General features: G+C 44.7%; 3 protein-coding genes across 6 annotated transcripts; 1 reads left to right on the top strand and 2 right to left on the bottom strand.

Annotated features, from left to right (window-relative positions):
* Window positions 1–287: 287 nt before the first annotated feature.
* On the bottom strand, window positions 288–3805 carry calub (calumenin b). The gene is given in 8 exon segments (XM_068739194.1): window positions 288–1359; window positions 1551–1750; window positions 1857–1917; window positions 2000–2166; window positions 2265–2458; window positions 2604–2838; window positions 3743–3788; window positions 3791–3805. Coding segments are annotated over 8 exon segments (1023 nt in total). The 3' UTR covers window positions 288–1254.
* Window positions 3806–3985: 180 nt separating this feature from the next.
* gtf3c6 (general transcription factor IIIC, polypeptide 6, alpha) lies at window positions 3986–7126 on the bottom strand. 4 transcript variants are annotated; one of them, XM_068739568.1, is made up of 6 exons: window positions 6953–7126; window positions 6696–6776; window positions 6000–6063; window positions 5644–5688; window positions 5348–5458; window positions 3986–4781 (listed from the first exon to the last, which is right to left on the bottom strand). In XM_068739568.1, the coding sequence occupies exons 1-6, from the start codon at window positions 6974–6976 to the stop codon at window positions 4651–4653; spliced, it is 456 nt and encodes a 151-aa protein (XP_068595669.1). In that variant the 5' UTR covers window positions 6977–7126; the 3' UTR covers window positions 3986–4650. The 4 variants fall into 4 exon arrangements, with proteins under 4 accessions (XP_068595669.1, XP_068595667.1, XP_068595670.1 ...); XM_068739566.1 differs by having other exon boundaries at window positions 3986–4777; XM_068739569.1 differs by having other exon boundaries at window positions 5348–5455.
* Window positions 7127–14434: 7308 nt separating this feature from the next.
* LOC137893889 (zinc finger homeobox protein 3-like) lies at window positions 14435–25684 on the top strand. The gene is made up of 10 exons (XM_068739342.1): window positions 14435–16118; window positions 16202–16698; window positions 16801–17014; window positions 17634–17741; window positions 17843–17979; window positions 18106–18216; window positions 19749–19908; window positions 20052–24718; window positions 24830–25480; window positions 25568–25684. The coding sequence occupies exons 1-10, from the start codon at window positions 14435–14437 to the stop codon at window positions 25682–25684; spliced, it is 8346 nt and encodes a 2781-aa protein (XP_068595443.1).
* Window positions 25685–26623: the final 939 nt, after the last annotated feature.

The following is a 26623-nucleotide window of genomic DNA, read 5'->3' as shown; positions in this document are numbered from 1 at the left end:
TACATTAGAATTTTCAGTATTTGCTTAAAGGGAATTAGGGAGGAAATATTGTCCTTTCTGAAATAACAACCCAGAGATCCGCGGGCCAACAACCGGACGGAACAAAACGCTTCCTGAAAAAGAAGAATGCTTGGAAAAACCGCTGACATCCAAAATGAACCACAGACAACTTCCACATAACGAGATTAACTTCTGAGAAGATTAACATCCTAAAAAGTTTTAAACGCCAGCCGAAGAAAAAAGGTTCATACTAAAGTGTAAATAAAAGCCAGCAGATAAAATCTTAATGATTTGTTTTTATTGAGACACTTTTTATTCACAAAAACTGGACCTGATTGTTAGTGCTCAATTTGCAGCCCAATTTATTTCCGGATTCTCGCTAGAGAAAGGTCGGTCGCGTCGGTGAGCGTGCAGGAAACCAAACAGCATACATCGTAACGTACTATAAAAATATCAAGAGTGGTTATAAATGGTGGAGGCGATGATACAAGCGTCTTACAAATAGGTTTGCTTGGAACCCAAACAAGTTAGTTTAGCTGAATCAAACGTAACAAGACATTAAATCGGGAAAGTTTATCATCGAGAACGCAAATGCGCAAACACACACACACACACGACAAAAGCAAAGGGGCAGCCTGTGGGACAAAGCATCGATCATAACGATTGATTCTTCACCTGATAGAGCACAACACACCCGCCTGTAGGGCTCCCCCCCCCCCCCAGCGCGAGTCTTCAGAGACCAGCATCGCAACACAGTTTGTTCATGCATGTGATATTGCACCAATGCAAATAGTCTTCATGGTCACTGGAGCTTAACATCTATTTGTTAATCATCTTTACTCATCACAGTCCAGAGCAACACAAACACAATTAGTACGATAAGTTTGTGGACTGCAAATCTAAATGTCTTCTAATATTTGCAACCAAATATGGCGGTCATAAAAATTATAGTCTAAAAAAACAATAAAAGAAAGAAGTCAACAAAACACCTTTTGTCCTTTGCCCTACCTGGAAAACGGTAGATTTGGGGTGTGGAAGCCGAGCGTTAGCTGGAGATATATCCCAGTCTAATAAGTGGATGAGCATGTACACCGTGCTAACAATGTTAGCGCACCGCTGGACACATTCACCGGATTGAATAAATTATTGTCTGAGGCGTCGTGTTAAAGAAGCTCATCCCGTTTCTTACTCCACCCAAAGTGGGAGGAGCAAGGTGGCGCCGGGGATGAACAGTCCCTGCAGGACGACGGGTATTTAAAACTCGTCGTGTCGAGTTAGCGCCTCTCCGAAGTCGGTCGCCTGGCTGCCCACAAACAGGTCGTACTTATCCACGATTTCTGCCTTGGTCAAACGGCCATCCTGAGGGAGAACAAGAAACACGATCGGTCTTGTGTTTGTGTTGGAACGCGAGGCATTTCATGTTTGTGTAAATGACGTGCTGTAGTTATTTGATATTATCTTGTGTGTCGATGACCCATATTTAGGGAAAGAAACGGTATCGATTTCATGCAAACAATATTCCAGGAAACTTTAGGAGTCATAATTTGTACCTTGTCTGCGTCTGATTCGTAGACCAGATGTTTGGCCTCTGCTTCAGCATGGTCGTAATCGCTGGGCAGAATCCAGTCTCGCGTCTCATCCTTGTCCATCTTCCCGTCTTTGTTTTGGTCTCTGAATTCAGCGAACTGTTCCCTCTCCGTCTTCACCCACTCGGGCTCGTTGGAATCACCGTCTTGGTTGTACATGTCGCCTGAAACATCAAACAAGCTTGTTCCACAATGGCTCCCCTACGCAATTCCTCAAAATAAATTAAAATCAATCTGCCTTGCTTTGCCACATTTAATGTAAGAACTTACCGATGTATTCATCTAAATCTATTAAGCCATCTCCGTTCTTGTCTATGTCTTCCATGGTTTCCTACAGAAAGGAAAAAGGAGAAGAGACGCTGAGACGAGGCGCAGACTTAAAAGTTAGAATTTAATTCCCGTTTGCCACTCACCAGCACGACAATATCCTTCATGTGGTCATACTCCTCAGGGTGAAGGAATGCCGTGAACTCCTCCTTATTTGCCTTCAAGTCGTTGTCCTCGTCTGCCATTTTAAATCTCCTCTCATCACGAGCCATCATCTGCCTGTAGCTGAAGCCGTCATCGGGGTCGGGGTCATCTGCAAGCCAGAGGCCAAGACTTCATATTAGACAGAGGCAAGCAGAAAGGCAGCAGCTACTACTTTAGTTACATAGGACAAAGACTGTTGATCCATACCCAGGATGTACCCGTAGGTGGCATTCCTGTACTCCTCCCATGACACCAATTCATCCCCATTGAGGTCGTGACTCTTCCACTGTCGATCCACATCATCGTAGATCCAGCGCTTCTGAGCGTGCTTAATCCAGTTTTTCATTTCCTCCGCCGTCACAAAGCCGTCCTTGTCCTCATCTATACGTTCCACCAACATGCTGCAGAGAAACGATTGATCAGGCGAGCATTCAACTCTCTCACTTTATTTGTGTCACCTCAGAGCAGAACATTCCTGGGGTTGAAACTAGATTTTAAAATCCCACATTGACTATCATAATGGTCGTAAATGAACTCTAGATTTACCCAAGCCTCTCCTTGCTCTCCTCCGGCGTGAGCTGGTCGAAGGTCTTGGCCTCCTCTTGTCCCAGAAACGCGTCGTGGTCGTAGTCGAAGTTGTCATTGTCGTCGTGCTCCCGGTTGCTGAGGGGCTCGTCGTGGTGGACGCGGTCCTTCTTCTCGGTGGGTTTGCTGGTAGCATAAACCACACAGAGCGCGAAACACATGACAAATGGCCGCAGCTCCATCCTGCCAGCAAACACTGTGGAGAGGGGTGAATAGAAAACACAAAAAAACACATTGTTAGCGTCAAGAAAGTACATTCTGGTAAAGAGGAAACTCCAATCCATGCATATGCAGCTTATTTCAGTATACATACGACAACCTTTAGCTTAGTTCTACTCAACTCTGACAAGTTTATTTGCTCAAATCCCATATTTGTTTTACTTTGGGTGTTTTGCAAAAGCTGAAAATGCAGATTTTGTATCAACTCAAGCTACACGATCCTCAGATTCATCCTTCACGGCCGACAATTTATAAATGACTGAATCTATCCATCTTTGAAATATCACAGCGGTTCCATTACGATTCCGTTTCCGTCACACATGTGGACCCCTAAAAGTCTAAATGAATGACATTAAATCCTGGACTGTTTACACGTCGCAATGTGACGCTACATGTTGATTTAATGTTGTTGCTTTAAACTGATGGCGTTTTACTCAATAACATTTTGCAGTATTGCTTCCAATATTCATAATAGTATTATCCCACAAACTATTGATGCCAATCTAAATGGTTTTACCCCAAACTGGGTGATTTAAATCGATCACGCAGGAAGGTAGAACAGCTGATGAAAGACCTTCAGCGCCATTAGCTCATCGGTTCTCGCCTTTTCACGTCTCTTCACGCCTAAAATCTCACCTTCGTCGTTCTCCTGCTAATCGGAAGCAGTTTTTTTTGCCCGATCTTTTTATCTACATTCCGTTACAAGACAAAAATCAAGGCTGTAGCATCTGCTCATATTAGTTTCTACCTTGTGACCTACATTTTCATTCGTCCGAAGCAAATTAATTAAGCGACGGTGAATTTGCTCTTACGAAACAATTAAAAAAAAAAATCCAGCTATTTACTTTATTTAAATTTAAAACAATATCAAGACAACTCACCGGCGCCTTCGGAGAAGTTTTTCAGGAGAGTTTAAGACCCTTCCCTTCCGGAAACACACCCATGCACTTCCGGTGTTAAAACGCCAACCGACCAATCACGTTCCGAGGAAGGGAGTGCGATGTCGCTCGCTCATTGGTCCACTTCGAGTAAACATCAGTGATTAGATTGGCCAAGAACCGCCACGTCCTCAGAGGCAGCCGAACCCCGTTCATTCATAAACTCACCCCGTGAGTCACTTCAGCAGGAACACAATTTAATTACGTCACCATTCCTATTACATTTGTAAAGATAGGATACATGTTTACTTTGTAAACACCAACAAAAAGGTTTTGAAGAACCAGACTCAATAGCTTTTGATTCCTCACTTTTCTAGTTTTAGCCTTTATCTGCAATTTTTATTTTTAACAAATCAATCTGTGGAAAAAGTAAAAAAAAACAATACTAAAGGAGAGTGCATGTTTTTAATAAATTATTCTTCCACATCTATAGATAAATGACCTATTCTCCAATAAGCACATCTCCACTATAAACGTGCAGCTCAAGCAGATTTCTCTTCCTTGGATAAATAAACACAATGACATGACTTCCTGTTACTAAGCTGACGGCCACATTTCCCAACCATTCCCAACAGCCCTCTAATTTGGATCAGAAAGAGGTTGGTCTACATGATGTTTGTAACAGTAAAAGGATGTTTTATATTTATTATTCATAAGAAACACAGTGTACTGATTTGGAGGTTCAGTGGAGAAGACAAAACCTGTTATGCCTCTGAAAATAGAGTGACTCTGCAGAACTTCCCAGTAATATTCAGACTTTCCCAATTCGTCTTGAACCACAGGACAAGCATCTATTTCAAGTCCGTGTCTTCCGCAGTCTATAACCTCCAGTCTCCATTTGTGCAAGGAGTTCATAACACGGCAGGATCCGTATCTTTAACTTCAGTGGTTTCCACTCCAAATGTTGACCCATCCTGTCGGTTGGAATCTTCTTCACTGGACACACAGGTTTTGGTTTTCTGTTCATCAGTGTCACCACTTCCTAAAGAGACAAAGATCATTTTCATTTTTTATTTTAATGATGCTGTGTAAAATTAATTGTTACGTTTTTTCCTAACGTCTGTCTGGATCCGATGTGGATGAAATTCGATGGTGAGATAGAAGTCCCCGCCCTACATGACCGTGTTAAATTCCATAAACGTTGGTAAATAATCAAACGAGATATTGAGGAGCGCATTTTTAAGTGCCATTGACTGCAATGTTAAAGAAAATCTCAAAGTGATCCAGAATCCAGGACCACTTCCGGATCATCACCAAGATTTAATAATCTGTTCCTGGTAACATTCCCAACATTTCCAGAAAGTTTCATCAAGATCCATCCAGAACATTTTGAGGTAACAGACGGACAGACAGACGCTGGCGATTACATAACCTCCGCCTCGCCTCGGCAGAGAAAAAAAAGACTTGAGTCAAGACAGTCCTTAAAATGAGAATCATGTAATACACATCACAACGTTTTTGTGTCTGTAAAGAATAACTATCTACATGAGAAGGAAGCGATTGCATCACATTTGCACGATGCTTAGGTTAGCAGCTGCTCTAGCTGACCTCTGCTGGTTTCACCCTCTTTCTTCTCAGTGAGAAAGATTCGCTGCATCATCAGTTTCTTTCCGGTATGGCATGTGTACTTCAGATCGGGACCGGTGCCTGAATGTCCTGCTGAGAGGAATAGACAGTAACCAATAAAATGAAGAAAAACGACATTCAAACTCAAAGGATTGAAGCGTCCTAAAAATACCACTTTATTAGTGGCTAATTTTCTTTGGTGCCGTCGTTTGTGTTGCATAAAATTTAACAAACTTTTGTTCCCTGTCAACTTGAAATAACTGATTTTATTCATTTACCTTTATTTGGTCCTTCTTCAAACAGCACACAAGTTCCTAATGTTTCTTTGAAGAGGGAAGGAGAACAAGTGAGCGGTCAGCATTACAATTCTCCTTTTTACATGATATGATGTTATTCTGTTCATGGACATTCCTGTGCTGGTGAGCACTACTATGACCGCTTAATAAAATTACTCATGATTGATTTCCATTAACTCTACGTTAAAACAATATATTAATAACGCTGTTGACACAAACCCAACTTGATCTGTACAAGTGAAGGTTGCAACCAGCGGCATTAAAAATAAAAGTAACTTTAGAAGGAGGTTAACTTATTTATTTACTTTTATTTAAGTGAGTTAAACGCTTCTGTTTACCTTCATATTCCCCTGCAAACACATATTGTCCAATCTGCATCATGGGCTTCTCGCTGTCAATATCCTGGAACACAGGGATCACACGGATCACAGGGATCACAGGGATCACAGGGAACACAGGGAACACAGGGATCACAGGGATCAGATGGATCACAGGGAACATAGGGAACACAGGAACACAGGGAACAAAAGGATCACAGGGATCAGATGGATCACAGGAACACATGGATCACACGGCTCACAGGGATCACACAGATCACAGGAACACAGGGATCACACAGATCACAGGAACACAGGGAACAAAAGGATCACACGGCTCACACGGAACACAGGGATCACACGGATCACAGGAAACAAAAGGATCACACGGATCACAGGAACACAGGGAACAAAAGGATCACACGGATCACAGGAACACAGGGAACAAAAGGATCACACGGATCACAGGAACACAGGGATCACACAGATCACAGGAACACAGGGATCAGATGGATCACAGGAACACAGGGATCACACAGATCACAGGAACACAGGAACACAGGGATCACACGGATCACAGGAACACAGGGATCACATGGATCACAGGAACACAGGGATCACATGGATCACATGGACCCGATTCATCCTTGATGCCGATGTTTTGTGGGCAGGCTTGTTCTCCTTCCTCACTGCTTCGCTTTTACGCCTGAAACTCACCAGAATCGTGCACGCGCCCGGACACTTGGACAGACAGTCACTGTTGATGACGCCAGAGAGCTCCACCACGACGAGCTGCTCCTAAACACGAAGGAGACGAAACGGATTTTCTTTTAAATGTGCACTTTCGAATGGCCTGAAAAAAAAGTAATGGAGGAGAACACAAAAGAAAACAAACTGATCAAGTTATTATTACTAGTCACCGTGCTAGCCTCGTGAAGCTAATTCACTATGCTAACGCTCGTTTTAACTCCTACCTCCTCTTCCCATTCATCTTCCATGTCGAAGGTCCAGCAGTAACCTTTGAAGTCCAGCAGTAACCTTTGATGATAACAACTAAAATCCTAAACAGGCTTTAACGATGTATCCATGGAATCTAGTTTTTGTATTCCTAAATACAATGTATTTGGTCCGTGCCTGGTTTACGTAGTTACGTGATGACGTAGGCGACACAACACGAAGAAATGCCACAAACAATGTTTCCGGGTGTACGGTGTCCGCGAAGGCTTTTTTGTGCGCAGTACCCTCACATTTGCAGTTACGGAATCCAACCATCAAGAGGCGCTGTTGCTCGGTTACTTCCTGGCTTGCTTTATGGCTGAGACTTTCACTGTGAACTGGAAATTCAGTTATGTAAATAAAAACCTCCCTCCTGTCTGTCTGTCTGTCTGTCTGTCTGTCTGTCTCTTTATTCTCCTCATGGTCGAGGATGATTGGATCTAAATATTGGCTACCTGTAGGCACACTCATCTACATCTAACATTAATGTTATTAATGTTCTCCTGCAGGAGGCCACAACTGAGGTGATGAGATGAGACGATACACTTTATTGATCCCCAAGGGGAAATTCATCTGTCAAAGACAGCAGCAAGAAAAACTACAAAAATAAAACAGACACATCAAATGCATCCAAACCAAAAAAAGAAGAAGAACAAATCACAGCAGGAGGCCAGATGAGAAGTGTGACTGATTCATAATCAAAGTGCAGAGTAATGAAATAATATTAAATACAAAACCAAACCATGACGCCTGAAGCGTATGAAAGGCTCCTGAGCGAGGTGACGAGGGTTTGAGTTTAGCTGCAGATGTCTGACGTGGACTGGATGTAAGCCTGTGCCTGAATATCAAACCCAAAATGCAAAAACTCAGTTCATCTCAAAGTCTGCCGTTACACATTTAATCACAAATTATTAAAATCTGAATGAGGTGGAACTATGAGTTAAGAGCCGAGGACGATTTGTGAAGGTTTTCCGACTATTATGAAAGGGTGAAGAATACCCCCGTATTTAATTTGTTCACACCAGTTAATTTTGGCAACAGAACAGTATTAATTTGTGAAATAAACAAGTACAGTTTCTGGAGAATATAATCCAAAGAAAAGTCATTTTTCAACATTTCAATGGAAGATCCTCTTTGATGAGAGGTGAAAATGCTTTAGAATCGTGCAACATTCAGTAATCTCAAATGCTTTCTTCATATTTGTCGAGAGGCAACGCCCCTGGAGCTGGCTGGGATTCACCGGCACCATTTTTCAGGAGCTGACTCTTTTTACCATGTCCTCCACTTGAAGGACCATCTTACTGGACCTTATAAAAAATAAACAAATACGTAGCAGGAAGACCAAGATCACTTCTTATAAAAGGCAAATGTATAAATAATTCAAATGCGTTTGTGAAAATAGTTACTATAATATACATTATTTGTGCCTTTTACACATTCACAATTGTTATTCAATAAATAATTTATGTTTTTGTAGGAAGAGCCATGAGCCCTTTTCCATGGAGCTTAAGTTTAAAACTGTGATTGAGTAAATCGCAGCGACCCCAACGCTGGTTAATTTAAGGCGTAACATTTTTTTTTTTTTTTTCCAGATTTGACAGATTTTAGTAAATGGGGACATTTTGACATCTTGGCCTTTTCTTTGAAATAATCACCTCCATGCAGCTTTTCTACACTCACCAGTATTATTTATTTGTTTTTCAGTGAAAATCCTCTGTTGCAGGGATACTGGAAGAAAACAGCATATTATTTAATTTTAATTTGTGCATATTTTTTACCGTTTGTTTTCAATAAGATTATATAAATATCTGGGTTATAGAACAAGTTTGAAAAATAATGTTCTCTCTCAATGTACTATATGCCCATCCGGGTGCCATAGAGTGAGGCACGTAAGAACTGATTTGAGTGTAAATACCAGTATAAACGTAAAACACGCCGATGAGCCTCACCCTTGGAGGAAAACCCCCCATTTTGAATCAGAATCAGGCAAACCAAATTAAAGGGGGTGCAAATCCCCCCCCATGTGCCTTTTCCCTCCCCATTTCTGGCCTATCATCTATCTCTGGACCATGGTGGGGTTGTCATGTCGACCGGCCCCTGAGTTACTATGACAACGGCTCAAGGGGAAGCACTTGCTAGGGAGGTTATTGCCTCCTTGGGGATGTAAGAGAGACAGGGGGAATGCACGTAGAGACAAAGATGGAGGGACTGAGAGACACCAGAAAGGCATAAATGTAGGTGGAGGTCAAGTTGGAGTGTGTTGGCCTGGAAGTGTGTTTACGTGCGTGTGTGTGTGCATAAATACTAAAAAGCCGGGGTTACAATAATAATCATGCAGACGCAGACACTGAGTAAACCAGGGTTGCCCCATTCAAGCTTTAGATGCTGAGCACAAAGTTTTCTCTCTGAGCCTCTCTTTCACATGATGTATTACACTTCCTCTTCAGCGCCATACCCTGGGGCATAGACGGGCGGGGGGGCAAGGGAGGGGTGACATTAAGGACCCTCCGAGGTGTCAGAAGGGTCCCCAGCACCCCCCCATATTTTGTCATATAAATGTCATAAAGACAAGTTTGGAGCTGAGGAGCTTTCGGCTCTCCTTCTGCCTGGGGGGTATCACGGTGGTTAATTGCCCCATTAGCTCTGACAGGGTAAATTGGCGGAAGGGTAACTATATTTTACAGTGAAAACAACAACCCCTGGCATGCACCTGAGGGCATGGAAAGCATGGCACCTTTTTACAGTGCAGCCTGTAAAAAGCCTTGCGTATATGTGTATAGAGTATGCTTGTGTGTGTGTGTGAAAATACACACACACACACACACAATAAATATAGGCAATTATATATTTATCACCATCTAAATGAACATGCAGTGCAAGTCTTGGAGGCCGTTACCCTTTTATCTGAACTTTGTAAGGGAAACAATCAGTACAATGATTCTATTTCATTGAATTCTATTCCATTCTGAGAGCATTTCTAGGCATATTAATTGTGAGCCACAACTGCATGACACCCTTCTTGTACACAGTCATAAACATCACGTATGGGAGTGTGTGAAGTTGACATTTAATGGATTTTAATGGAGTCAAAAATGTAATTGTAAAGTCTAATAGAAATGACCATCAATAGGAAATGCAAAATAATCTGAAGGACCATTTCACATCATTTGATAATTGTATTATATCTCAGCAATAGAACATAAACCTGAATACAATTTCTATACGCGCGGAAATTCAAATACATTGCATAATTAATCAAAAATCAGAGAAAATAAAAATCCTAACTTGACTTGTGTGAGAAACAAACATCTTAAATATGATAAGCACAAAACACATGTTAAACAAATACGCCCAAACAGCAGAGCAGCTTTAGGTCCATTTGAAAGTAACACGTTTTTTTTTCTTCAACCCATCAACGCACCAAAACCATTTCCTGTTGAATCTATATTTATACCAGCAGCACAAACACGCACGCACCTGATAAGGACGAACGTTAAAATGATTTCACCCGCCATTGTCATTGTGTTTTGCCCATAAAACGCAGGTCATCCGCGTTGCTGCAGCCGTTAAACAAACACAAAACAGAACAGCAGCACAACAAAACAGATCAATCACTGATTTATGTTTGTGATATCTTGCTTTTGCTTGGTGGTAAATTGGATTTAAATCGTAAAAATAATGGATACAAACGCAGAACAAATCATGTGGCATTTAATTCAATGTTCTATGCATTCTTTACATGCGTGCACAAACGCAAGAATATAATGAAACCAGAGCAAAGACAAGCCGAAGTCAAAATGTCAGCGCTCTCAACATCGCCGAAATATCATAAATATTAATTTTCAGATATGGACTTGAAATGCAGATGTTTCACGCAGCACCAAATTGATAACGACCTTAAACCTTACACTAGCTAAGGAACCTATAGTCCTTTTTTTTTTTTACCTCCTGTGATAAAAGAATAGAATCCTATATATTTGCTTTGAATACAATTTAAAATGTTTATGAATACAGGACTTGAATCAGGACTAGATCATCTTCGAACATAATACAGTTGAAAAACACAATATTACACTCAATAAATAAATGCAGTTTTCACCTTTTAAATTATGGACCATCGACAGATTGCACCTCCAGCGTGAAATTCACAAAACCTATTATCATAACAATAGGGAGGGTAGGATGGGGAGGATAGGACGGCCGGAGCTCTGCGGCGATGACAGACGTAGAAATGGACGCATCAATTCAGCTTCTTCTTCTTTTCTTGTCCTTTTTGGGGATTTATTAATTATACAAAGCAAAAAAACAAAAGAAAGAAAGATTCTTGTATTTTTTTTTTTAACCTGTTAACCATTGCCTGAAAACCAGACCCGCAGCCCCAGTAGCACAATCAAGGGTAAAAAGTCTCATTTCATATTCAGGTGTCTTTTAAAGAGACTTGTTTTCTCTTTATAGGTCTTTATAAAAAGGTGAATATTTTTCTGTCAAATCTTCATGATTGCATGATACAACTTTTTCCAAATCAAGTGGAAAATCTACAAAAAGTAAATATTTAATTAGAAATATTTAGCATCTAATAGTGATCCGAGTGTCTCATAGAAAACCAAAGTTAATATAATGTTCCCAAAATAGGGCCTTATGTTTGTAGTCTTCAAAAGGGAATCACAGTCGCATTTTGTGACACATTTTCTGGTATTACAATATTGCTGTAAAATCGCTCTTGGTATTAAATGTATATAATTTAGGTGGTAAATTTAAATAGTAAGTTCTGACATCCTTGTACTTTGTGGCTTTTGTTACTGTTGTAGTAAATACATTTTTGTGCAAAATTATTTTCCTTCACGTTTTAACATCAATTTTAAATTATTAACATTTTCACTATAAACGTTTCCGCCGTAATGTTTCATACTTTTACATATTTTCTTTTCCCCCCTTGTCTCCTCTTCGTGTTCCCTGTATCCTCCCCCCTCCCTCCCTCTCCCTTTCTCTCTCTCTCTCTCTCTCTCTCTCTCTCTCTCTCTCGCGGAATCCTATTGATCCAAACGGGCTAATTAGCGGTGTCTGCGCAATTACGCACATGCGCACTGGGCGTAATCTCAGCCATTTTTTGAAGGAAACTAATTAGCAGGAATAAAGAGCCAAGTGTTTTTCCCCCCACAGTGATCAGAACTCATTCTACCTCTGGAGCCGGCACCGACCCCTCCGTCCCCCACCTCCCGTTTACCACAGCCGACATGTAGCTTTAATTACGCCGTTGTTTGCGCAAAAACTTGGACCCCGCTGCTGTCTCTCCCTCTCGGCTCCGTGAAAACGCAGAGGATCATTCCTCAGGAATGAGTGCGCGGTTGTTTTCTGGACTACTGCGCATTGATCGTACGGAGCTTTTTACCAGAGCCGCTGCAGAAATGTAAGTCTGACGCGTGTTGACGATGTGGACGGGATTCTGGGAGGACGCGACGCGGCTGCGGCGCTTCGTCAGCGCGGCCAGTAATTGACGCGAATAAAAGCTTTCGCTAATCTGTTTGCGCATCGGGTCACCTGTTACTGCTCCAGCCTCTCTCGGGCTGGATCGGAGGCTGGCACGGCGCGGTCCTCTGTAAACAAAGGCTGAACTCGTCCAGCGGCTTGTGGTCGGGTCTGTGGCGCGACAACGCAGACGACGCAGGGAGTGAACTTCGGGTCGCGTCCCGTTCGCAGCCCCGCTGTGTTCCAATAATCGCGTAGTTCGGAGCTGTTACCTCCAGGCTGCTGTTTGGATCGATGCTCTCCAGATGCTCCTCGTGCGTCCAGAATGGAATGCGTCCAAGTATTTGTCCTGGTCCTATCAGAATAAGCAACGTGCATTTTCACAAAATAGAGTCACACAACTCTTTCTCACACCCCTTCTGTTCTCCATCCTCACACACGCACACGCACACACACACGCACACACGCACAACAACAAATATGTCTTATTACTATGAGTATTACTATTTTCAAACCTCTCTCGTATGCATTTCAGGTGTGTTTTGTTCGTGCCGGTTTAATTGATGTGATCAGAATTAGATTTTGCAGTGAACAACAGGATGTACATTAACGTGCACGCACACACACACACACACACACAGAAACACACACATGCATTGTTAAACGATGGCTTCCCGCCCTTGTGATCGATAGAGAGTCAGGAATGTTTATATAAATAGTTACATTGCCAATAGACCCGGGTTATTGATTGCAGTGTAAATGAAAATCTTTATCAGATTAGAGACTGTTCTCAGCTGCAGGCAGGCAGGCTCATCCCCTCAGCGCTACTGGGCAGGACAGTGGACAGCTGCAGCGGGCAGGGGTCCGTGGCCTGTGACATGAATGCAGTACATTAAAGCGCTATCAGAGTGCCGATATAAGCCATATATCTTTAAGGTGCAGAGAGGGGGGGGGAGTGGGTGTGTGAGGAGGAGGAGGAGGAGGAGGAGGGGAGGGGGTTAGTTGGTTGAAGGAGAAGGTGAAAGGGTACATTAGTCTGTCCTTGATTAAAGGAGGAGATTAAAGATGAAAGGTCAGTTAATGACATTGTGGAGAGAGACGTCTCATCTGGCGTCCATCTGTCAGGACGTCTCTGCCGTGATGGTGCTCGTGATTCAGAATCTTTGTTCAACCTCGTTCAGATATTTGAATGGTCAGTCAGTCATACGTGACCCAATATATAATCTTTTGTTAGTTTAATTTATTTTTATTTGGTTGTTTAAATACATTATTTACTCTAAACGCATGAAGCACAATATTTGAGCATATCCTAAAAATGACATACTAAACGCGGATGCTTGTGTGTGATCTAGTTTTTTTCTGGTGTAAAAGTACAGCACACATAACATGTACATTTTCAGATTTGAATCTACATCAACATGAAAGTAAAAAAAAAAGTGTATTTGTAGTAATTTGGATTCATATCTTAATGTTTTTGTCCATTGCTTGTGTTTGCACTCTGTTCTAAAATATCTCAGTTATAACCCCACAATACAAAAGACGCAGTGGTGGACATGTTTGCATTAAAATAATTCTCTTATCTGCTCTTGTCTAAATGTGGCAATTTAGTGGAAGCCCTTTAGCCCAGAGCCGCTCAGTTCTTTATTTAATCCTATCCCCTGAGGAATATTACAGACCTCCTGCGTAGCCTTTACCCGCATTCCTCTACCTAGTTTAGCACTCGTGCTATTGATTTTCCCATTAAGGGCTAACGCTAACCCCTGAGTAACCAGCTTCTGTATCGCGCACTGTAAAGGCAGTATTGAGCAGAAGCTTTTCATGGACTGTAATCAATGACCTCCACTGTTATGCAACGCAATTGACACGACTCATTTATTGAATATTTTCCCTTTTCCCTTCTCTTGTTCCTGTCTATCCGGCTCTCTCTCTCTCTCTCTAACTGTATCTGTAATGCACAGGTGGGGTAGTAATGTGTGGCAGCTGTAACCTCTGGTATGGACAGCAGTGAGGGGGGAGGAGGAGGGGATGGGGGGGCAGGAGAGGAGAGAGATGCTGACCTCAGTCCCCAGGCTTTATCTCTTCCTCTCCTGACTCCAGCGGTTATTCCTGAGCAGGGGTCAGCCTCTCATACCTCAGCCGTGGCCCCTTCCAAAGAGCCCCTGACCCTGCCTCAGCAGCAGGAGACGGTGGGCACAGAGGGGCCCCAGGCTAGTGAAGAGACCCGGGGAGGGGGCCGATGTTTGCCGGAGAATGAAGTGTGTCAAAAGCAGGGGACGAAGGAAGGAAGGGAAGGATATTTATCAAAGCAAAAGACGGAAGAAGGGGAGGTGCAGGTGGGTGTGGGAGAGGTGTCAGTTACAGGGGGCCTCCCGGCAGCCCTCGGAAGCGGAGGCGGAGAGGGGAAGGAAGAGGAGGAGGCCATCTCAAACCAAAGTCAAACCAAATCCAAATGTACTTTATTACCTCAACGGAGCCAGCACAGCTCTTCTTCCAGCACTGCAGAGGCCAGCGGCACGCTCGACAGCAAAGTAGCCACCTCTCCAAAGCCCGCCCCCATACCTTCCACCTCTCCAAAGCCCTCCCCCATACCTTCCGACTCTCCAAAGCCCTCCTCTTTTCTTTCCACCTCTCCAAAGCACTTCATTTGTCCATCCTCCTCTTCTGCCCCGCGGAGTGAGACGGAGGTAAAATACATTAAGGGAGATCAGGGCTGGATTTCTGGGTTTCCTCAGAGCTTTAAATCCCAGCAGTCCACGCTGGCTTTCCCACTGGCAGGTGTCGAGCCTGCCAGTCCACCTGCTGAGGATGACGGGCCGGCAGGGGTTCCTCGCTCATCCATTTCACATGGAGGTGGTGCCAAAGCTCCAGAACCAAATGACAGCCAGCTAGACGCGGAGGCGGACGATGAGGGAGACAAAGACGGAGAACAGAAAGAAGCTGTCCTTAAAAACCTCAACCAAGACCTCTCTCCCAATTCACTGACAGGTCCCATGAGCATGTTGCACTCGCGTAACTCCTGCAAGACACTGAAATGCCCCAAGTGTAACTGGCATTATAAGTCTCAGCATACGCTGCAGCTACACATGAAAGAGAAACACCCAGAGACGGGAGTCCATTGTGTTTGTGGTGCCTCTGGAGGAAAGTGTGTTTGTGGCGGCACGACGCGTGACGTGTGTGGATATTGCACTTCGGGGAAACCCCATCCCCGCTTGGCCCGTGGTGAGACGTACGCCTGCGGCTACAAGCCCTACCGCTGTGAGGTGTGTGACTATGCCACCTCGTCGAAGGGCAACCTCAGCATACACATGCAGTCGGATAAACACCTTAATAACATTCAAAACGGGGGACATGCAAACGGTCACCTGCTCACTGCTAATATTACCAACAGCAGCGGCTCCTCCAACGGCCACGCGGCGGACGAGCCTTCGTACAAGCTCCCGCTCGCTATCCCCACGCCTGCCACGCTGCCTGCCAAGCTCGCGCCGCCTGCACACTCTCATTCGCACGGGAAGCGGTGGCGGTGTGACGTGTGCGACTATGAGACCAGCATTGCCCGCAACCTGCGCATACACACCACCAGCGAGAAACACACGCATAACATGCTCCGGCTCCAGAGGGGTTACTATCTGTCTCACTGCAGGAGCCTCGCCCCGCCGTTTAAACAGCTACAAAGTACAGGTCAGTAATGCCCCCCTCCCCCTTCAACGTAAACCAACATAAGGGCTTGAACATTCTAACGTGCTTTCACTCTTGTATTTCAGGCACAGAACAGCCGGTCCCGCTTGGGTCTGCACTGACTCCTTCTCCGTCCCCGTCGCCGTCTCCTCCTCCAGCCCCGTGCCTCTCCCCATCCTCACCCCTCTCCCAGGGTGTGTTTCAATGCCTTGTTTGCTCCTGCTTTTCGTCCGACAGCTTGGAGACGGTGGAGCAGCACCTGAACGCCCCTCGCTCTCTGTCCCAGTCGGAGTGGTGCTCCCTGGTTGCCGGTGGCTGCCACTGCAGGCTGTGTGGGTACACCACCCCGCTGAGGGCTAACTTCTCCTTGCACTGCCAGACTGACCGGCACCGTACCCGGTACCAGCTTGCTGCTCACCTCCAGGAGGGTGGTGACAGGGGTCAAGAGGGGGCTGCCATTATTTCTAAGGGCAACCCTGTCCAGCTGCGATGCAACTTGTGCGACTACGTGACCAGCAGCTTGGAGAAGCTACGAGGGCATTCCCTCCGTTCCCACCACGAGGCCAGCGTTCGGGTTTACAGAGCAAGTGAACTTAAATCGCGTTGTTTCGAACATGCAAACAAACAATTAAGCATTCCGTGTCGGCACGTTTCTTATCTCCCTTTTTAACCTCGCTGATTATAGTTCCTGCAGCAGTATGATGGTGAGGTGGATGAGGGTTCGTGGCTGTTCCACTGTCTCCTATGCAACCACTCCTCCTCTTCTAAGCTTCAAGTCCTGAAACACAGTCAAACTTCGACCCATCAGCAGAGGGAAGGGCTACTACAGCTGCAGCCAATGGATGGAGAGGAGCTGGCAGCCATTTTTACCATCAGGAAAAGCCATGATGGTGACACAGGTGAGATTGGGAACTGTATTGAATTTTATGTTGTATGTGCTCACTGATAGCAGTGAACAAAGATTAAGATGAAAAGAGTGAGAATATGATTGATTGATTGTAAATCCATTAGCCGATACACGTTCTTGTTATATCCAGAATAACCACTGTCAACAGCACGCGCTAAAAATGGATCTATACAAATCCCCTAAAAAAGAATGTGGGCAGGAAAGTCAAGGCGCCAGTCTGTTGAAGAGAACGCACTCAGTTATGACACACTCTGAAGGGCTGGCAGGACACCTCAACAGTTTTACAACTACACACTTTATTTGTGAATGAGTGTGTCCTGTGGTTTCTCAATGCACGGATTAAGAGTTATTGAGGTGAAGTGATGTGTCGTAAGACCATATTACCTCGACTCCACCTCTGAGGAGAATATAATGGAGAATCAATACTTGATCGATAGTGTATGGATTGCGGCAAGAGGAATGAAGTGTGGTCTAAAGACAATGTTTTTTCTTTTTTTTTAGGGATGCTATCGAGAGAATAACATAAACTACAATTAGCCTAATGGTTTGTGAGAACATATACGAAGCACTACCTTTTGTATAACATCATTATTGTTCCGGTTCCCACCCAGGAGTGCTCAGTGAGGACATGGAAACTTCCAGAGAGACCATCAGTGGTCATTCGGACACAACCAAAGACTCATTTAACTTGGGGGTGAAGCCGGTTTCTGAGGAGACGGGTACGGTTGCTTCTACAACATTATAGTAAAGTTACCACAAAATGACTTTATGGTAATATGTGACATGGAACGTAAATGTCCATATACATTTGAACTTGTAGCAGATCTGAAGGTGGAGGAAGGCGAAAAGAGGGAGTCTTTCCCTCCAGTCAAGCGGCCGTCCTCTGAATGTGAGGAGGTGGAAAACCCCATTTCAACCAAGCGCCCCAGAATACACCAGCAAAATGAGAACCAGCAGGTGAGTAGTTGGCACACACTTCTGTGAATGTAAAGTACAAAACACTACTTGACTCTTGCTTGTGTAACCCTGAATACCAGTTCACACCTAAACTGTCAACACTTTTCGAATCATCTTTTTTTAAAGAGTGTCCAGTGCCCTCTGTGTCAGGTTAAGGTCCTACACACACAGCTTCAACACCATCTTACACATCTGCATAGTGTGGCCCAGGACTGCGTAGACAAGCTCATCAGCACAGTAAGTATTTGCAAGTATATTTGTCGCATTTGTGTTCTTCAGGAAGCAAAAGAAAATGAAAAGGCGTAGCGATGGGGGGGGGGGGGGGGGGGGGTGGGGAGAGCAAAATGTACGGAGACAATTCCATTAAGGAGGCACCAGAGAGAAAGGTTGCGCTTTTTTAATGCATGTTTAAGTAGCTCCGCACTATCATCGTTGATGCAGCCATGCATCTGTGTGTGCGTGTGTGTGTGCGTGTGTGTGTGTGTGTGTGTGTGCACATCTTTCAGAGTAGAAGGGAGAGGGTTTGACTGAGTGAGGGAAAAGCCAGTCTTTCTATAATGCATGTGTAAGTAGCCCTCTATTACCAGAAGTGCAGTCAAGCTAAAAAGGGGCCCCTGTGCTTTTTACTGTGTCTCTCCAACTAACAAAGACTGGTCATCTATCCACATCAACATCCTCCATCGCTGTGGCCCGTATGCTAAGTGGCCTTTGTCTATGACGCTCTTCGCCTCCACTTGACTGACTGCTTTTCACCCTTCTCCCCTCTGCTGTCACCCCCCCCCCCCTTCAGCTACTCCTATCATTCCTATTCAGCCATCTCTGCCTTTGCCCCTCCTTTTCTGTCTCTCGCTCAATTTCTTATGCACTACCCCTCCCTCACCCACTCACTCCCTCCAAAGCACTTTTTTTGTTCATTGCCCCCTGCTTCCTCCCTCTTTCTCCCTGTTCCATCTCTTTTTCATATTCTACACCTCTTGCACCCCCCCAATATCGTCCTCCTCCCTTCTTCCCATCCTACTCCTCCCTCACTCTCTCTGATAGTAATTGAGGTTCATTAATTCAGACTGAGGTGATGATGGCCATTATGTACCTTGCTTTCCAATTACGCTCTCTAGATTAAGCCTGACCTTCAGTTTTCTCTGCAGTGTGTGTGTCTATGTAGTTGCTCCTCCCTTTCTCTCTTATGAAGCCGTTATGCAGAGAAAACGCTTGTCATGTAAATCTCATCCTTTGCCGTCCATCCTTTCCTTAGGGTACCTTGCTGTTCGTGTAGATAAAGTATTTGCTTTCAGTGCTTGAAGCTGTGGAAATGGAGGTTTTCTATATGAAGAATGATTTTAAATACATTTATTATTCAGCTCAGTAAAGTTTCATTAAACCCTTGAGGCATGTTGGAGGGTGTCGAAGGAGCTGAAGGGTAGACCCACATATCTCAACCATATATACTTGTTACCAAATTGATGGGCCTGCTGTCTATACTGCTATGCAGGCAGGTGAAATATTTAAGGATACACCTACATATTCACACTTTAATGTTTTCGGATATTAAGAAAGGTTGTGCAGATATTGTGCACACTATATTTATGTGTTTTGCTATTTTGCTTGCTTTTATGCTGTGCAATTAAACATGTTTTATTCATAGTGTTAGATTAGGAAAATATGGTAAAATCCCTTATTTCTTTTAATGAAATTGGAAAAACGACACTGTGCAATTTGCAATTAAAAACAGATTTATAAAAGATGAAACTGACAGATTTATTTTCCTCCAGGTCACGCTGTCGAAGAAACAACCACGACGTCTGCCGCACACGGAACAACAGACAGAGTTGCACACGGATGATACTGAGAAAAACAAAAACACCACAAATAGCAACGCGATTTGTTTGCATACTGCTGATTCCATTGCCTCTGTCGATTCCCAGAAAACAGGTTGGTGTAATCTACATGATAAAAACACTGATGAAAAAATTGAGTTATAAATATCAATACATTTTAGGATCATTTGTTCAAAACACCTGTGATTGTAACACAATTTTGAATTCACGATTGCTATTTTTTTATTAATTATGCAGACTTTTCAATGGAGAACGCTGAAGGAGATGTAGCCACACCTAAAGATGTCACAGCTCTCCTCACCCCACCCTTAGAGGACAACACTGTTCACCCTTCCAATGGCAGACTGGCTCCTCATTCCCCAACTCAGATCTCCTTCGCTTCCCCGCCCACCTCACCGCCCAGTGAGCCCCCTCCCACATCTGATCGCCATGGTTACCGATTCCGTTGCAGCAGGTGCAGCCTGGCGTTTCCCACTCAGGAGAAGCTTCAGCTGCACTGGCAGTACCATGCCATGAGGGCGGCAACAGAATGCTCCCTCTGTTCCAGGCAATGCCGCAGTCAGGAGGCCCTGCAGAGACACATGCAGAACACGCACTCACAGCTAGACGGCGCACAGGGGCAGAATTCGCCATTACAACCCCATACTGTGCAATTCATTGAGCATAGTAAGAGTTTACTTCAACAAGATATTAGTTTATCACCTCAGATTGGCCAAGAAGCAGGAGAGGGTGAGAATAATGAGACTGAGGAAGAAGCACTCGGTGTGGAGGAAAATGATGAACTGAAAGACGTCCAGCAGAAAGATGGCCACTTGGTTGTTGACAGAGATGGGGACGATTCAGCTGAGCCAGAGAAAGGACCACGTGAGGACATCTTATCAGAACCTAGTTCCAGCTGTTATGTCAAAAAGAGCTCAAACCCCACAATGGACCGCTATCTTGATCCAACAAGGCCGTATAAATGCACAATATGCTCTGAATCTTTCACTCAGAAGACTATTTTGCTTGTTCACTACAACTCTGTGTCTCATCTCCACCGGGCCAGACGAGCCCAGCAGGACTCTGGCACAAGCGTTGTTGCACCCGATGCTTCCCGTGGCCCGGATCCTAGACCCTACCGCTGCCGATTGTGTGGAGTGGGCTATAGCCAGAGCTCCACACTAGACATTCATCTTCGCTCTGTCCTTCATCAGACTAGAGCTCGTGCTGCCCAGAACATGGCTTCACAGACATCAACATCTAATGGAACTGCTCCAGGGTCAGTCCCCAGTACTGCTACTCAGTCTGTTAGCCCCAGGGAAGAAATGTTAAAGAATTATGCCATTGCCAAAAGGCCAGATGTGGTAAGCTCTTCCACCTCTTCGCTGTTAGGCTTAGCAGCTCAGGCCCAGCCAACGCTACCAAACCCAAGTGACAGCCAACAGACGAAAAAAAGGGTTGCAGACCTTCTAGCATCAAGAAACCAGCTAATGCTAATACAACAGCAGCAATTAGCCCAAGTTCAGGCACAGGCCCAAGCTCAGCTACAACACACAGCTTTGCTCCAGTCCCAGTTAATGCGCCATCTTCCCTTGGGGCCTGAGAATCTCCTAAAACAACACTTCACCTTAACACCAGACAACTTGCTCGCTCTGCAGCAGCAACTTTTACTCCCCTTTTACTTGTCTGGAGACATGAAGCTTAACTCCGAGTTAAGTGTTACAAATCCGGAACCCAGCCAGTTGGTGTCTTTCAACTTCATCGAAAAAGAACAAGATAAAAATGAAGGTAAAAGGGAGTGTCGGTCCCCGATGGATGAGGATCAGTCACAGACAGAAAATCCAACCCCAACTCTTAACCAGACAAAGGGTCATGTGCAGTGTGATAACACAGATGATGCAGGTTGCAGTGCATCCTTCATCAACCAGACAGAAAGAGAACACAGCGAGGCAGAAGAAGACATGCTTGTTCCAACCACAGCTATAAAAAATGAAAGCCGGGAGGAGGTAACGGATTCCTCCATATTTAATCTTCTTGGATTGAAGTGTCCGCCTCCAAGAGTGCCCTATGCCGCTGTAAATGGGGAGCCGCTTAGAGCCCTTTTGCAGAGTTATGGCTATGAGTTGGCTCTACAGTACATACAAAGTAGACACAGACATCAGCAGCAGATGTCAACTCATATGGTACCAGAAAAACTAGAGTACCCCGATATCACCAAGATGGACAGCTGCCCAGAGGAGGAAAGAGATGAGTCAAGTGGACTTCAGGATGGTAGCATACAGGGCTGTAAGGATAACAATGGAGTCGGTGGCAATGACGAAGCGGAAGTGAAAGAGCGAAACAAAGATGAAGAATTGGTGAACAAAGGGAAAGGATGCTGTGGAAAAGGAGAAAAGTGTAGAGACTGTGGAAAGTTTTTTTCGGATGCCTTGATTTTAAAAAGCCACAAGGAGCACATTCACAGGATGCTATTTCCCCCCGCTGCGCTTGAGAGATTCTCCAGAGAATATAGGCTGCAGTATGACCAGACGTACCCCCTGAAACAGCCACAATCTGCTGAGAATGCAAATGCTTGTTCACAAGCTCCGCCCCCTGACCCAGCCCCAACCCCATTCTCAGATTCAGAACTAGCACCAGAACCTGTTCAGCCTCAAATTAAAAACCTTGCATCCACACCTGCTCCTTCAGTTTCAGACCCCAGAACCAGGGTGTGCACTCCAGCTACAGACCCAATTCCAATGCCTTCTACTCCTCCATTAACATCTGAAGAACATGAAGAGGCACTTGTCCCAAGCACATCTATTACAGCTACGTCCCTGACTACATCCCCAGCTAATTCCATACCTCTTTCCTTACCTAAAATACCTATGCTTTCTCTTCCCTTGCCCCAGCTTCCTGTGCCCCCAATGACTTTACCTAAGCTTACCCTTCCTCCACTTCCTTTTCCCATGGAGTTTCCTCTCCTTCCTCCAGTCGTGATGCAGTCTGTTACCCTCCAGACCCAACCTTGGTTGGATGCAAGCATTAACCCCGAACTGTCAAAACTCTACCAATCTCAACTGCTAGGGAAACAGCCACAATTTAGTCCATCTTTGTTAACCCAGCAATCCCAGCTCAGCCCAGCTCTGCAAGGGCAAGCTCCACAGCCTAATTCTACATTGGTGGGCCAACCATCTCAACCTAGTCCTATCCAAACTGGACAACCACCCCAAGTCAACCCAACAATACTTGAACAAAGTAAGAGAACCCGAACACGGATTTCAGAAGAACAGCTGACAATTCTGAGGAAACACTTTGATATTAACAGTCTCCCCAGCGATGAAGAGATTAACAAGATGTCAGTTCTGTCCGGTCTGGCTCATAAAGTCATCAAACACTGGTTCCGCAATACCCTATTTAAAGAGCGCCAGCGAGACAAGGACTCCCCTTACAATTTTAATAACCCACCAACCATAGCCTTAGAAGAATCCAGTGATGAAGTAGCACAAAATCCACCTCTGATACTTTCTCCATGTTCACCATCCCCGGCTCTTGCAGCAGGAGAGCCCCATAGGGGGCGACGGTCATCCCGAACCCGTTTTACAGAGCAACAGCTTGAGACCCTGCAAGGGGTGTTTGAGGCTACTCCCTATCCCAGAGAAGAAGAATATGATGGGTTGTCTGCTTTGTTGTCTCTCCCAAACAGAATTATTGTTGTATGGTTCCAAAATGCTAGACAGAGAGCACGCAAACATCAAGAACGGGGGACAGATGATGGATTAGAAGTGAAGAACCAGCTTGACAAAATTCACAGACAAAGAAATGGTTACTACAAGAATCACGATAATGAGGATAACAGCTGTGGGGATGAAAACTCCATGGACCTGACTTACGAGTATTACACCAACCCTGACTCACCTGCCCTTGATTCTGTCACTCGATGCACGGAAAGTGAGCATTCAACACCCAAAGGTGAACCAACACATGTTTCTAACAAAAAAGAAGATATAGAAATATCTCCTGTGGATAGCAAGAGTCAAGCTGCTGCTCAAATTCAAAACGAATTATCAGATGCAGATACAGAACAAAAGAAACTTGGTCAGCTCTTATCTGCAAAATCTGAGCCCAATCTACGGTCAGAAAGCACTTCAGAAAAACCCCAGCCTCACACTTCCTCCTTCATTCAAAAAACTGTACCCACCATTCTATCTCTGAGTCGTGCCAGCCAGGGGCATGCATACGGCTCTCCTTCTGATCGAGCGGTTGAAACGCCTGTTGATACATCAGTCAGGATGCTTGCTGCTTCAGAATCTGAAGCAAGCCTAATTCAGGTTCCTGATGCCACCTCTGAAGTAACCACTGATACTCAGCCAAAAAACAAACCCCAATCTCAAAACAAACCACAATTCCAGTGCAGCCTCTGTCCAATGTCCTTGCCATCGTTCCAGCTGTGGCAGGAACATCAAACGAGGCATGTCCTGGCAGCTCAGTCCCAGGTCCAGTTTCTACACTCTGGCTTCACAGATCGAACCATGCCTTATATGATGCTCCACCCAAATCCCACCCTGATGACAAGCCAAATGCTTTCAAGCGCTATGTCCCAGATGCATTCTAATTCCACACACCCCATGATTCCACATTTAAATAGCATTCAACTTAAAAACACAGTCTCTGATCTCTCAAATAATGCCATCACCAGCCTCTCTCCAAGTTCTCTGACATCCATGAAACAGAATTCTAAAGTTTTGACAGAGACCAATTTTGAAGGCCAAATTGGTAGCAGAGAGGTTGAGGAGGAGCACCGAAGGGATAAGCGTCAGAGAACCACCATCACCCCAGAGCAGCTAGAAGTGTTGTATCAGCGCTATAGCTTGGATTCTAACCCCACAAGAGGAGTCCTGGAAAGTATTGCACGTGATGTAGGCCTCACAAGACGAGTGGTTCAGGTACTTTAAGGATGTTTGTTCCACATGTCTTTAAGGAATAGTGACAGAAAGAAAGACTTGATGTTTTTGTGTATATTGAATTTTAAAATATAACGGGACTTTCCTTTTCAGGTCTGGTTTCAGAATACAAGAGCCAGAGAGAGAAAAGGACAGTTCCGGTCAATGGGGCCAGGATCCAGTTTCAGCTTGGGATTCAACCACCTCCGCTGCCCATTCTGCAGGGCTCTTTTCAAGGTTAAGAGCGCTCTGGATACCCATATGAGGTCACGGCATTGGGCAGAGGCTGAAAGAACAGGCTACAGCTTGTCCAGTGGACAGATTGGCATTGCGATGTCTTGTGCCAGTCACCATCCAGGCCCATCGATCTCCTCCAATGATATTCCAACCCATGGCTCTGTCAACAGATCCAAAGAGTTAAATGCGAAGTCATCTGTGACTTTGTCTTCAACCAGTGACGTGAACAACCCTGAGGAGGATGATGACTATGATGTAGATGATGAAGACTACACATGTGACGAAGGTCCCAATATGGCTGACCAAGCTTCTCCTAGTCCTGAAGGATCGGGAGGTCCAAGCTCAGATTGGGGTGAGACACAAACGCTGCAGCAGCAACACCAGCAGCAGCAGCAGCGGCAAAGGACACAGATGAGTCACTTCCAGGTTCTCCAGCTCAGAGACTTCTACAGAAGCCACCGTACCCCAAACCGTCACGAGTGTGAGGCGCTGGGCCAGGAGTTGGGACTGCCTCACCGTGTGGTGCAGGTACGCTTTTCAAATAATCACGACTGAGAATGGTGTAAAAAAAAAAAAGTAATAGTTTATACCTATTCCCATGAATCTTGTTTGCAGGTGTGGTTCCAGAATGCCCGAGCTAAGGAGAAGAGGACGAGGAGCCTGAGTTCTGATTCTGCAGAGAGAGAGCAGGCCGAGCTGTCTGCAGGGGCAGGGGAGAGAGATAGAGCATAGAGAGGCAGACTGTGAGCCCTTTTATTCTATTAACTACATTTCCCCCCCAAAAAAACTCTTCCTGCACCTTCTGTCAGCATCAGAACAAACACCATCTCTGCTTTTTCTGCCAAACCTGTAACTTGAACACCCCAAAGATGCAGAGCCACAGTGGCCCAAAGACAAACTCTCTCAACTGAAGGATAGAGAGATCCCAAAACCAAGTCCTCTTTGGTGCACAGCTTTCTCCTTGTCACATCGTGCTGGTCTGAACTTTCTTCTTGGGGGGGAAAAGAGCTCATCTCCCTATTCTGCCAGACAACTTCCTTCAACCAAACACCACCTTGTTAAAACCAACTAGATGCCACAGAGGCCAAAGAGCATTCTCCAAGTTTGTGACCTCACTGCCCAGCTAGACCTGCAGTCTACCTCTAAGTCTGCATGACAGACTCACAGTGGGCCCGCCACCAGACAGTTCTAGATAACCAACTGTGTAGCATGTAGTGCCAGCCTGCAAGAGGCTGGAGAGAAATGGTCAAAGAGATTTTAGTGTAAATAGAGAGTTCCGAAAAACAAAGTGGGTAACAGTGAAAATTATTGAAAAAGAAAAAAAAAAAAATCCTTGAAATAGACGGAGGTATTCGCATAGAGCTTTTGTAAAGACTGACTCAGATTCTAAAGCTCGTAACCAAAATTTTCCATGTCTGTGAATTTAGTTTCAACATTTCTGTTTTCAATAACAAATCGTGTCTGTACAGTGAATGGGTGAGATCTGCAGCTGGCGTAGGAAAAGCAAGTACCAATAGAATGGACTAATCCGGCGCAGTTCACCCCCCCCCCCCACAAGCCAATGATGAGTCTTCTGTTGTACATGTACACCTTCTATGTTCCTTTAATGGATAACGGTCCAAATAGCACAGAACGTAAAGGCCAGTGTCCTATTTTTTTTATAGCGCTCAA

The sequence above is a fragment of the Brachionichthys hirsutus genome, chromosome 5 (assembly GCF_040956055.1).
Source record: "Brachionichthys hirsutus isolate HB-005 chromosome 5, CSIRO-AGI_Bhir_v1, whole genome shotgun sequence".
In the NCBI taxonomy this organism is placed as follows: Eukaryota; Metazoa; Chordata; class Actinopteri; order Lophiiformes; family Brachionichthyidae; genus Brachionichthys; species Brachionichthys hirsutus.
The sequence above is the reverse complement of the archived record's forward strand: the minus strand, read 5'-3'. Positions and strand labels throughout refer to the sequence as shown.